At 48.5% G+C, this 12,389-nt stretch overlaps 1 protein-coding gene across 1 annotated transcript in view; it reads left to right on the top strand.

Moving 5' to 3' along the window:
• Positions 1 to 12,095, top strand: part of Ncf2 (neutrophil cytosolic factor 2) — a 28,468-nt gene extending 16,373 nt beyond the window's left edge. Inside the window, exons 6-15 of the mRNA XM_050135354.1 lie at positions 932 to 991; positions 2,245 to 2,288; positions 4,800 to 4,941; positions 5,155 to 5,223; positions 6,333 to 6,408; positions 7,791 to 7,813; positions 8,192 to 8,343; positions 8,476 to 8,587; positions 11,048 to 11,225; positions 11,835 to 12,095. Coding sequence (XP_049991311.1) covers positions 932 to 991; positions 2,245 to 2,288; positions 4,800 to 4,941; positions 5,155 to 5,223; positions 6,333 to 6,408; positions 7,791 to 7,813; positions 8,192 to 8,343; positions 8,476 to 8,587; positions 11,048 to 11,225; positions 11,835 to 11,947 — 969 coding nt within the window. The 3' untranslated portion in view covers positions 11,948 to 12,095. The remainder of the gene's footprint in view (positions 1 to 931; positions 992 to 2,244; positions 2,289 to 4,799; positions 4,942 to 5,154; positions 5,224 to 6,332; positions 6,409 to 7,790; positions 7,814 to 8,191; positions 8,344 to 8,475; positions 8,588 to 11,047; positions 11,226 to 11,834) is intronic.
• Positions 12,096 to 12,389: the final 294 nt, after the last annotated feature.

Below are 12,389 nucleotides of genomic sequence, written 5' to 3'. Positions count from 1 at the left end.
ATACAAGGTGGTATATCCAGACAGCGGGATACTACTCACCCACAAAAAGGATAAAGTACTAAAGCATGCTACAGCATGGGTGAGATGTGCGCTGTCTGTAAGAAGACAAAAGTGAATGTCACATGCGAGGGCTGGGGAGGTGGCGCAGTTGTTAAAGTGCTTTCTGTGTAGGCATGAAGAGCAGGTTACAGGTCCCCAGAACCCATTTCACTGCCAGGCAGCCATGGACTCCTGCCTTGTAATTCCAGACTCAGAAGGTGGAGGCAGGGGCTCTCCGAGCAAGCTAGCTAGCAAGACTAGCCACACTGGTTAGCTCTGAGTTTGGCTGAGAGACCCTGCTTCTATGAAGTAGGTGGGAGAGCAATTGAGGATGATTCTCACATTAACCTCGGGTTCTCTTTGCATATTCACACACACACATACACAAATCTGCCCCTTAGGCATAAAACACCACACACACACACACACACACACACACACACACACGAAAAACGGGGAGGAAAAGGCACATATGATACAATTCTCTATAAAATCTTTAAGCAGTTTAACCCACTGAGATTTACAAACGTGTTGCCAGCTAGGAGAGGAGACTGTAAACCATTTAATAGGTCTAACACTTTCTTTTGGGGTGGTTAAAATGTTTGGCACCAGATAGCATTGCAAAGTCTTGTGGGTGTAGGAGATACCACAAAATTATTTTTACTTAAAATGGTTAATTTGATGTTATATTTGATGCTGAATACCAGCAATAATTTTTTCTGAGAGAGTTCTAATCCAGAAGAGGGGCGTGCTAATCCTTACCTTTCGTGTCCCTCTGGAGCCTGCAGAAGAGGCATTGGTTCTGTGGCGTAAGGAAGGAGGTCCTAGGGGAAGACAGATGAGCCAGCGGAGCCAGCAGCAGCACGCTCACCCTCTTTGCCCTGTGTTTCAGGTTGTAGCATCCGTGGTTCATCAAGACAACTTTTCTGGCTTCGCCCCTCTGCAGCCACAGGTGAGGCCAGATCTACCTGGGACGCAGTCCCGAGTGAGAGGAGCGAGGATGCCAAGTTCATAGTCCCCTTCAGCCGTCTCTCAGCAGAGCTGAGGCGGCGGCTCTCTAGTCTCAGTCCTGGTTTGCACGGCTGCTTGGGGGTGTGGCCACTTCAGCTCTCTGTCTTACATCTTCTGAGGCCAACTCACCAGCTCTTCCAAATCCCAATCTTCTCTTTCCAAGAGATCTGTTGGTCATCTTGGGAGACTTTGACCATTCTCTCAGAACATGGAAATTCACACTCTGGAAGTTTTGTGATAAAGCCTTTTCGTGGGCTCAGGGGTGGGTGGGGGAGGGGTTGTACCAGGGCACAAAGCTTGAGGCTTTGATTCTCTTGGCTCTATCCGTTATCTCATGTGCAAAAAATTCCTTTGGGGACACAAGGCAGGGTACCAGCCCAAGCTGGGCTCAGAGTTGGTCCTTAGTGACAGTGAGTCCCTTGCAACAGGAAGATGGCAAAACAGATTAAGGAAAACCCAAGCTTGGTTGCACAACACAGAGACGGATAAGAGCAGTGGTCAGCGCTAGCCTAGCAGAGGAAAGGGCCTTGACCCTGGTCACCTCTCTGCCCTCTACCTCAAGTATGGGGCAGGATGGCCACTGCCTGACCATGTGATCCATGCTTGTGCCACGGGGACAGGATGAACAAGAACAAAATGAGGGTCAGCATATCCTTTGTAAGAAAGGAGATTCCTTATCTCCTTTGGTATGGGAAAGTTGAAGAGAACCTGACTGAGGCCCCTTGAGCTCCAGCCCAGCTAGAGGACAACGAAGGAAGTCCCAGATAACAGACTCAATGGCATTCAGCGCAGCACAGGGAACACAACGTTAAATGGAGACTCTTGTCTGGCCAGTGTCTTCTGAATTGATGATTTTAAATATCCAGAAATGTCACACACTGTGACAAACATTAACTAGAGATCAGATCTTTTGGACAATACTGGAAAGGGACAAGGCTCGAGGTCAGAAGCCCTCCAGAAAGAACACCTTTTCCAGACGCCAGCTCTGGGGCATGGCGGTTGCTGTGCTGGTGAAGCCCACCCCCAGGCAAGCTGGCAGGCTGCTGACTTCCCAAATTGTGCCTTTTCCCCAGAGCACCCAGAAAGGAAGTCTTTGGTTTTGGATCTGAAATAATGTTCAAATGACATTAACAGTCTGTTCTCTCTTTCTCTTGCCGTCCTCTCCTTCTTCATCTTTTCCGGAATGTTCCACAGACAGCTGAGCCTCCACCCAGACCCAAAACCCCAGAGATCTTCAGGTGAGTTAGATTTAGACCTGGATGCAGAATGCTTACACCTCCATCTGACTTGCTGGCAGGAAGGACGTGAGGAAATAAAGCTGGTCAGGTCTGAACCATGTCCTTTTCTAGGGTGTTAGCCCTCTCCTGTGTGCAAGGTTAGAACCAGATGGTGCAGTTGGCATGGGAGCCTTGTGTGGTGGGGTGGCCTGGCTGCAGTAACCTGGGGTCCCAATGGGCGTGGTCACCCACAGGATGGGAGCTCACTGACGTAAAGGAACAGGGCCCAGGTCAGAGGTGAGAGGCTGCTTTTGTCCTGACTATGGCCCCTCGGAAGCTCCCTAGATTCTGGAAGCTATCACAGAGTCTTTTTTCCTGTGTGGGCGCTGTGACACTATTGACACGTGTTTTCTGCAAAAGGGGAAAATGAAGAAAAGGAAGTCACTCTACCCTGAGACAGAGTGGCCTCACCTCGGCTTTCTTAAGCGCTCCTTCTAAGGAACAAAGCAAGCTTAGTTCCTCCTCTGATACAGGGGGTCAGAAAAAGTGTATGTGGGGGGAGGTACTACAGGTGACCCCAGAGTGGGGGGCTGAAGGGGCTCCTTCCCAAGCTCTTTGGACGGAAAAGAATGAACCCCTCACATCAGACCCAGTGGGCATGAACAGGTGGAACCTGACCCCCACGCATGGGCAGTTTCCAAGGCAACCTCACTTACATTCCACAGAAACTCTCCAGGTGTGGGGTACCCAGGGCCTTGCGGGGGGTGGGGGCCGTCAGTAAAGGGGAAAGGGCGTGGCCTAACAAAGCAAAGCAGCTGCAGCTCCCCCCACTGTGCCTCTCTCAGAGCCTGGCTCTCCATCCCCTTCCCACAAGGCTGGCCTAGGTGATCCCTCCCCTGGCATTCCCTACCTTCCAACTTCCCCCGTGTCTTTCCCCTGGCCGGACCTCCCGTCCACGCAGCTGGGGTCCTCCGTAAGCGGGACGGGAGGATGAGGACTGCCAGCCCTCACCATCTACTGCTGGTTCTGGTGCTCCTGTCCCACTATCTTCTTCAGGGTCTCCTTCTAGAAACAAACTTGCTGCCTGCCCCTTCAGTTACCTGAAGCCTACCATGACCCCCAAATAGAAAATTCCAGAATAAATCATTAGTTTCATATCAGGTGTGGCAGCGCTATCCTTAATCCTAACACACAGGAGGATTGCCACCACTATGAGGCCAGTCTGGTATATATATTTAGGGAGTTGTGAGGAAACCCCCTCCGTCTAGAGTGGGGATGTACCCCACGCTGTGTATGCCACCTGTCCTCTACTCACCCGGTAGCCGTCTGTCTCTCCAGGAGGGTATAAAAGGGGGGTTGAGGAGGTGGGATAGTCTAACTGGACACCTGGGACATGAAAAAGCAGGAGGCCGGGGTGTGTGTGTGAAAGGGCACAAGGGTGAACGTTGGGTTTGAGAGAAAAGGAGGGAGAAAAATCAACAAAATAAATATTTATTTGAAAAATGCCATAATGAAACCTAATACCGTGCATGTTAATGAAAACAAAACAAAAACAAAAATGTGGCCGGGAAGATGCTCAGAGGGCAGCAGTACTTTCTCTGCAGTTGGTGACCTGAGCTGCATTCTCAGACTCGCCAAGGCAGAAGGAGAGAAAATAACTGCACAGGTTGGTCCTCTGACCTCCACTGTGCGCTGTGGTCCATATGTCCCCTCGACACAATAATAAAAGCAAAGAAAAAAGAAATGAAGTAAGTTCAATAAAACAAAGCAAAGAACCATATTTCTTGAAAAGGACTGCCATGGTATCATGGTTCTTGCTCAAGCGCCCCTTGTGTTGATTAATCGCAGACCCAGAACACAAGAGCAATACCGAGCCCAGCACTTTGTTTATGCCAATGCCGTGAGGCTGTCTTTTATGTTAAAAAGGGGGCGTTGACTTACTAGGGAAAAGGGCAGGGTATGGAGGAGGCTCACACTTCTAACCCCTGCCTTTGAGAGGCAGGAGGATTGTTGAAAGCTCAGGCCAGCCTGAGTTACAGAGTGATATCCTGTCTCAAAAAACAAAGACAAAATAAAACGGACGAATGATGGGGGAAGCAGGTGTTGTACGCAGGGTGTCCTAGTGATTAGCTGTGAAGGGAAAGGAATTCGTGCTAGCTCTGCCAACACGCCACAGACTGTACAAGTTACGGCCACGTGGGGGGGGGTGTTCAGAAGAGAAAGCCGTCAGATTTGTCTATGTAGGTATAGGAGAAGCACAGGACATACAAGGGTTTGGTACCATATATGGGTTTATTCATCTCTTGGGTTCTTGGAAGACAAGAGGAACGCCTGTGTGGAACACACATGCCGTTTCTCACCCAGTCCCTCAGGATCCTACGCAGGCCAGCACCCTGCACTGGTCTCACAGACAGTAAGATGAGGAGTTAGAGTGAGCACCAAGCTAAGTCTCTGGCCTCAGGTGCTTCTCTTGCAATGAGCAGACGAAGTCCGAGCGGAACGATAGGCTGACTTCTTCTGTGTCCCCTTCAGGGCTCTGGAAGGTGAGGCGCATCGAGTGCTGTTTGGCTTTGTGCCCGAGACGCCAGAAGAACTACAGGTTATGCCAGGGAACATCGTTTTTGTCTTGAAGAAGGGCAGTGATAACTGGGCCACGGTCATGTTCAATGGACAGGTATTTGGAGGGTCAGGGGTTCGTGCTAAGGGCATAGAGTCCCGGCAGCAAAGGGCAGAGCTTCTCCACAGGACAGTATCTGTGCATTATCTGCAGACCTGCCAAGGGTTATTGTCCGTGTGCTGTCCCTGTGCGTGGCTGCAGACTGTTCTGTGTTTTGGGTACTAATGAATCTTTGTTCTTCCTTCTGGATTCTGGGATGTGACCCTGCAGAAGGGACTTGTCCCTTGCAACTACCTGGAGCCAGTTGAGCTTCGAATTCATCCTCAGTCGCAGCGCCAGGTAATGTAGGGCCAAGGCCTAGGCCACCCCACTCACCCTTCCCTCTCTAAGGGAAGAAAGTCTGAAAGTGGTCATCTCTCTGTCATGGAAGGAAGACTCACTAGCTCTGGGCCACTTGAGCCGGGATCAGATGCCTAGAGCGGAACCTGGGCACGAGGGGAAAAGACCAGCCATGCTTAGCGGAGGCCACTGGACTTGCTCTACCCCGTGAGTCCTCCTGGTCAGGGAGACTTAGAAAGCGAAGCCTAACCATTAGAGCTAGGTGTCCCAGGCATGTCTTTTCACTAAGGAGAACGGTTAATGTGTTGCTGGGTACAATGCCATTTAAAAACAAAACAAGGGCCAGGCATGTAGCTTAGTTGGCAAAGTGCTTGCGTAGCATGCATGAAGCCCTGGGCTCAATCCTCAGCACTGAACAAATCGGGCTTGATGGCATATGCTCCTAACACTTGGAAAGTGGAGGCAGGAGGATCAGAAGTTTCTCATTCTTGGCTTGACGGCACACTGAGGACAGCACGTGGCCTGTCCCTTCACACTGTATAACAAGATGCACACGTGCAGAGCCCTCCCTGGTCAGCTATGAAATGGAGCTGCTTTCAAGGTCAAAATGCCCTGTAGGTGGGACGTGGACTCTCCCCTTTCTCAGGATACTCTGCAGTTGAGACAAAAGCATTTGAGACAGAACACCCACTTTGGTGGGTTTTCAACATGGCCGATAAGATAGCAAAGGGTCTGGTAGGTGGGTATCAGGGTTCTTGTTGCTTCTACGAATTAGCCCTCCTTTCCTTAGTCACCTCCGCCATATCACCCCAACTTTTTAAAAATTGTTTTTAGCATTTTCTTTCTTTTTTTAATATTTATTTCTTTATTATGTATACAATATTCTGTCTGTGTGTATGCCTGCAGGCCAGAAGAGGGCACCAGACCCCATTACAGATGGTTGTGAGCCACCATGTGGTTGCTGGGAATTGAACTCAGGACCTTTGGAAGAGCAGGCAATGAATGCTCTTAACCTCCCCCTCACCCCAACTTTTAAGAAGTCATTTGCATCTGGGTTCTTTCCAGGGAAGACCTCATGCTTTTTGTCTGGCTCTTCTTGTCACCTCCAGGAGGACACCTCCCCGGAATCTGATATTCCACCTCCTCCTAATTCCAGTGCCCCAGGACGAATCCAGTTGTCACCAGGTTAGTGTCCCCAGAGAAGGAGCTCTCTGGGATGAGAAGAGCTGCTTCCCTAGCCATCTAGGAAATTCTGGTTTGGTTGATGACATTTCCTCAGAGCCTTGTCTTGCTTGCACCATCATCCCCTGGGACGTGACAGCCAGGCTCCACCCCCACCTGCTTAGAAATGAGCGCAGATGAAGGGGCAGTAAGTGCCCGTCCAGAGAGCGGTCACCAGATGACCTAAACCTAGTCCAAGAAGGAAGGTGGCAGTAACTGCATTTTCTCAGTTCAGCTCCTTTCAAACCACTGAGCTGTGTGCTCTCTGCACAGCTCTGCAGCTTGAACACTCACTGGAAGGTGTGCGTGGGAAACAGCTGGGCGGGGCTGTTTGGGAAAGCAATGACTTTTTGTTACCGGTGAGTTTTAAGCAGATTCTGACGGAGATGACGGGTGTCTGTCCATACCACCTGATTCTCAGAACTGCTTTGATGCCCCTCCTCTATCTATTTGAAAATTGCAGACCTACAGAAAAGCTGGAAGTAGGGGACAATGAATACTATGCTTTTCACTTAAATACACCAGCAAGATGGCTCTGTAGTTAAATGTACGTGCTGCATAAACCTGGTGACGACTGCAATTACTCCACAAAGTTGGCCTCTGGCCTCTGTGTATATCAGGGTATGTGCCCTCCCATCATGCACACAGGCTAAAACAAAAATTTTAAGTGTAAACAACATATCAATACCTCTTTGCCCCTTTGAGTCACTTAAATATAAATTACAGACCCAAGACACAATCTACTTGGATCTAATTGCCCTATGAACAAGCGCAGCTCCTGCCTAAAGAGTACATGTCTCATTAGGACACCACCTATTCCACATACATATGCCTCAGGGCCCCATCAAGTTCTAACCTTTTCTTTCTGGAGGTTCACGAAAGGACACAATACTGAGAGATTGAACTACCATATTACTAGGCCTTTGGTTGATGTTGGCAAAACCTCCCAAGCGATTCTAAAAATCAGCTGGGTTTGTGATCAATGGTTCTTACATCTTCGGTGGTCAACAGCTTCTCTTACGCACACACATAATGTGTTAACGTTAACATGTGCTTTTAAACCACAAAAATACTCAAAATTCCAGGACCATGAGATGGTGGTGGTTCTAATGTTCCTGCCTGGGGCTTGGGCTCATGTCACCTGACTGCTCTCTGCCTTGGGCTATACTGCTTCACTGGCCTTTGGCCAGTCCTCTGATACCACTTGGAGCTGCTGAGAAGCAGAGACTGACTTTGTTGTGATCTCCACGCTTCTTCAGAGGTTTTTAGATGTTAAGGGTAAGAAGCTGGACACTGGATGGAAGGTGCCACCACGAGTATTCATTTACCATTTCCCTTCCATTTAGGTCACAAGCAAAAAGAGCCCAAGGTAATGCCTTCCTTGTTTCCACGGGAAGAAAATGGATGAGTATGGCTTGGGGTGGGGATGCCTCTTAGAACTGTGGGATAGCAGTGAAAAGGGCTGTCCCAGTTACCCCCCGACACGCCATCTACAGGACAGGGGGCTCTACATGTCATACTAGCGCCCAGCTGAGCAGAGAGCTCAGTAGAAACAGCCATCCCAGTGAGTTGGATTAGAGCCCTCTAAAGGCCTCTCAGGGGAGTGTGAAAAAGTTTTCTATTTGTCCCTCCCCCGCTCCCTGAGGCACTCCTGGGGCCCTTACACAAAGTGGCAGGAGGCTGTGGTAATTCAGGGTGCTGCAGAAAACCTCCAGCATTAAGGTGTCCTTTGCTCCTCCTCCGGCAGGAAGTGAAGCTCAGTGTGCCCATGCCCTACATGCTCAAGGTGCATTACAAATACACGGTGGTCATGGAGACTGAGCTTGGCCTCCCCTACAGCCGGCTTCGGGACATGGTGTCCAAGAAACTGGAGCTCTTGCCAGGACACACTAAACTGAGGTGAGTCATGAAGGTGGCAGCTCAGGGTAGAGCGTGGCGGGGGTGGGTGTGTCCTGTGCTGATGCAGAGGGCTGGCTCTGGTGCTTTCTGAGCTAACTCTCTGCCTTGCTCGTTCCCCATCATCCCTACTAGCTACCGGCCTCGGGACAGCACGGAGCTTGTGCTCCTGTCAGAAGAAACCGTGAAGGATGCCTGGAGCCAAGTGAAGAACTACTGCCTGACTCTTTGGTGTGAGCACACAGTGGTGAGCGGAGGGAGCCGGGACATCCAGGTCATTTCCACCAGCTGAATTCAGCATTTAGCCTACATCTCCTTCATGCCAGACAACAGGCTCTCGGTGATGGGCTTCCAGGCTCATTCACTTACAGCAGGGAGAGGGTTGCATGAGTAGCCCCAGAAGTGAACGGAAAACAGACCCAAGCTGCCTCCCCCAGTTTGGCGGCTCAAGGATCATGGCCATCACTTTCACCAAGGGCAGGATTGACACCATGGCTAAGCCAAGCTCACACACACTTGCTTCACCTTAGGTCTCTATGAGGAGCATTTAAGGGTGACAGAAAACAGTGAGCATTTATTTTGCATAGGCAGTAACAGCCTTTTCCTGAGACTTGGTTATCTACTGTGGTCCTATACAGGTAGATATATCACATGTTTAGGAAGCAAGAGAAAGGTCCAGGGACCGGACCTAGATAACAGAGCTGCTCAGGGGTAAAGGATCTGGCTTCACGTCTGCTGTCAGTCACCATGCTGTAGTGACAATACGAGGCCACGCTGTCTTACTAGCCATGAAGTCTAGACAGGAGCCACCTGACTTGAAAGTGAGATTCATGAGTCAGGAGCAAAGTTAGAGGCTAGCAGTGACAGTGATGGGTGAATAGAGTTTTTTTTTTTTTTTTTTTAGTTTTTCGAGACAGGGTTTCTCTGTAGCTTTGGAGCCTGTCCTGGCACTAGCTCTTGTAGACCAGGCTGGTCTCGAACTCTTAGAGATCCGCCTGCCTCTGCCTCCCGAGTGCTGGGATTAAAGGCGTGCGCCACCACTGCCCGGCTTAAAACATTCTTTTTTTTTTAATATTTATTTATTTATTATGTATACAACATTCTTTCTACATGTATGTCTGTATGCCAGAAGAGGGCACTAGACTTCATTACAGATGGTTGTGAGCCACCATGTGGTTGCCGGGAATTGAACTCAGGACCTTTGGAAGAGCAGGCAATGCTCTTAATCGCTGAGCCATCTCTCCAGCCCTTAAAACATTCTTATAAACGACTACTTTTCCCTCTGAGGCCAATCTATTTGCAGCTGTATGCACAGATTCCCCCGAACTCCCAACAGTCTTTTGAGAACTCCACCCAGGCTCGTCACTGCTGGAGTTCTCTGCCACTGTTGTCTTTGGAGGCTCTAAGTTGTTCCCATCCATCACTAATCAGGCAAAGTCAAGCATACTGCCGTTAACTGTGTTGACACATTCAGTGCACACACCAGCCACATTCAAGTACTTCCCCAGGGGACATGTTAGGCTGCCACACTTCCTCATGTCACTCCCTAGTTTCAACATCAGGTATGGAAACCAGCAGAGAGGCTATGCTGCTACTCAGGGACCCACAGCCAGCACACGGGAGCTGGTATACAAACCTAGGATTGGGCTAGAGAGATGGCTCAGCAGTTGATGGCATTGCTCTTGCAGAGCACCTAGGTTTGATTCCCAGCACCCACATGGCAGCTCACAACCACCTGTTATTTTAGTTCCAGGGAATCTATTACCCTCTACTGGCCTCCATGGGCACCAGGCATGCAAGTGGCATACAGACATACATGTAAGCAAAACACATAAAAAAACACAAAAAACCAAACTAGGTCTGTGGACTTGGTGAGGGCTATTCCCACTTCCCTGCACTGTCTAAGGAGGACATGCAGCCAGGCATGGTACCATACATCCAATCTCAACACTCAGGAGGCTGAAGCAAGAAAATGACTTCCAGGCAGCCCTGTGCTATCCGATGAGACCCTGCATCAGAAATTGTTTTATCAAGTCATGGTTCTGAAGCTTTGGAAAGTATGAGAATTACCTAGAGCTAGCTCTGAGGAAGGCTGGTGTGTGTAGTTAAGTTCGAGATGGAGCGCAAAAGCCGAATTCCTAACAAGATCCTCAGTGTTTGGGCTAGGGAAAGAGGATGAACCCAGTGCCAAGAATCTTAGGGACAGCAGGATGGCTCAGTAGGTAGTCTCACTTCTCAGGACCCACATGTTAGGAGAGAACTGACTTTCCCAAGTTGTCCTGGAACTCTGTAGACCAGGCTGGCCTCGAACTCACAACAGAGATCCACCTGCCTCCACCTCCTGAGTGCCAGAATTAAAGGCATGAGCCACCATCACCTGGTTCTAAGTTGTCCTTTGATCTCCACATTACACACACCATAGCTCACATACACACAGTATAAAAACTAGCTAAACAGACTTGTTGCTCAAATGATTTCCCAATCTGAAAGGAAAGAACAACACATCCATTACCCTGGGACTATAGTAAGGCAACTCAGGGCCTACACAGGGCTCTGTATACCTTTCAGGTTCGCTTACTCAACCAGAGTGCTCATAGAATGATTTAGTCCTATGGTAAGTATGGAGCATCAACTGTTTGTTAGTGGTTTTCAGAATTCACTGGCCAACAAATTAATGAATTTAATAGGCCCCTCCCTTCTATTTCAGGGTGATCAAGGTTTTGTGGATGAACCCAAGGAAAGTGAAACCTCTGAAGCTGATACCCAGACAGCAGAGCCTCAGCCTAAGGAAGGAAGCCAAGTGGTAGCGATCTTCAGTTATGAGGCCATTCAGCCAGAAGACCTGGAATTTGTGAAAGGAGATGTAATCCTGGTGCTATCACATGGTAAGTGCTTCTCCAAGTTCACAGACCAGACTCTCTGATCAGCAAAAACAAGGTCAAGGGCAGACAGAACAAAACAGCAACTCTTAGTCAATAGTTTCAACTGACTTCCTAGCTTTTAGTAAGAGGGAACAAATGTGTGTGGCTCCCTCCTGTCAATTACTCTAGTAGGCACAGGACTATGACATGTCTTATAATGCTTATTTTTACAAATGTACTAAATTCAACTAGCTCCAACTTTTAAGGTATTGACTAATCACTCACTATGGCATTAACAGCATGCCCTATCATGTTATCAAAATGAATCCTAGCAAAGCCTAGATAAACGGCTTCTCAAAAACAAAACTCACCCAAGGACTCATGTTCAGTCTGTGTATATTTATGGCAATTCATCCTACATTTTACTGTGTGTTTATCACATCTAGAACAGAACACCGTAAGACTGTATGTTCACTTTAACCTCAAACTACTTTCCAGTATTATTATTATTATTTGTTAGCACAAATGGGAACAGGGGAAGATGACCAGCTGGGTGTGTATGCCAGCCACTCACGATGATGCAATTTTTTCTGTATGGTTTTAGTAATCGATGTATACTTTGTCTTTTCTCAGTGAATGAAGAATGGCTGGAAGGGGAGTGTAAAGGGAAAATTGGCATCTTCCCTAAGGCTTTTGTTGAAGAACGTGCAGTCAAGGATTTCGAAGGCACTCCCAGAGAAGTCTAGGATGCTCTATAGCCTATGGAGCTGAAGAAAAGGAGTGCTGTTTTTGCAAGATTTACCCATCTCTGCTGTGTACTATCCAGACATGTTTGGAAATGTTCTCTAACATTTTCCTATTAAAACTGAACCTGTCACACAGAAATGAGAATTTGAGATAAAGATTTCCTTGTAGATGAGAAGGGGCAGATGCATATATTCTGGAAGGGGAATGAAGAAGTCTTATTGGCTGCTGGCTAGCCAAATGTGTTGAACTTTAAAAGGATTTCTGGAGCTGTATGTCAATGGGTGCACCTTTCTGTTATGAAACAGACCAGGATATCCCATGTCTAAGCCCAATGGCTGAGTGGGAATATTATTCTTCCCGAACCTTAAGAGTTTGGATTCCAGAAGCTAAAAGCAAATTTACATGTAATTCAGAAGACATGCACATTGTAAAGAGAAGCTA

This window comes from Alexandromys fortis, unplaced genomic scaffold (assembly GCF_014885135.2).
Source record: "Alexandromys fortis isolate MF-2015 unplaced genomic scaffold, M_Fortis_MF-2015_v1.1 scaffold_21, whole genome shotgun sequence".
Classification (NCBI taxonomy): Eukaryota; Metazoa; Chordata; class Mammalia; order Rodentia; family Cricetidae; genus Alexandromys; species Alexandromys fortis.
The sequence above is the reverse complement of the archived record's forward strand: the minus strand, read 5'-3'. Positions and strand labels throughout refer to the sequence as shown.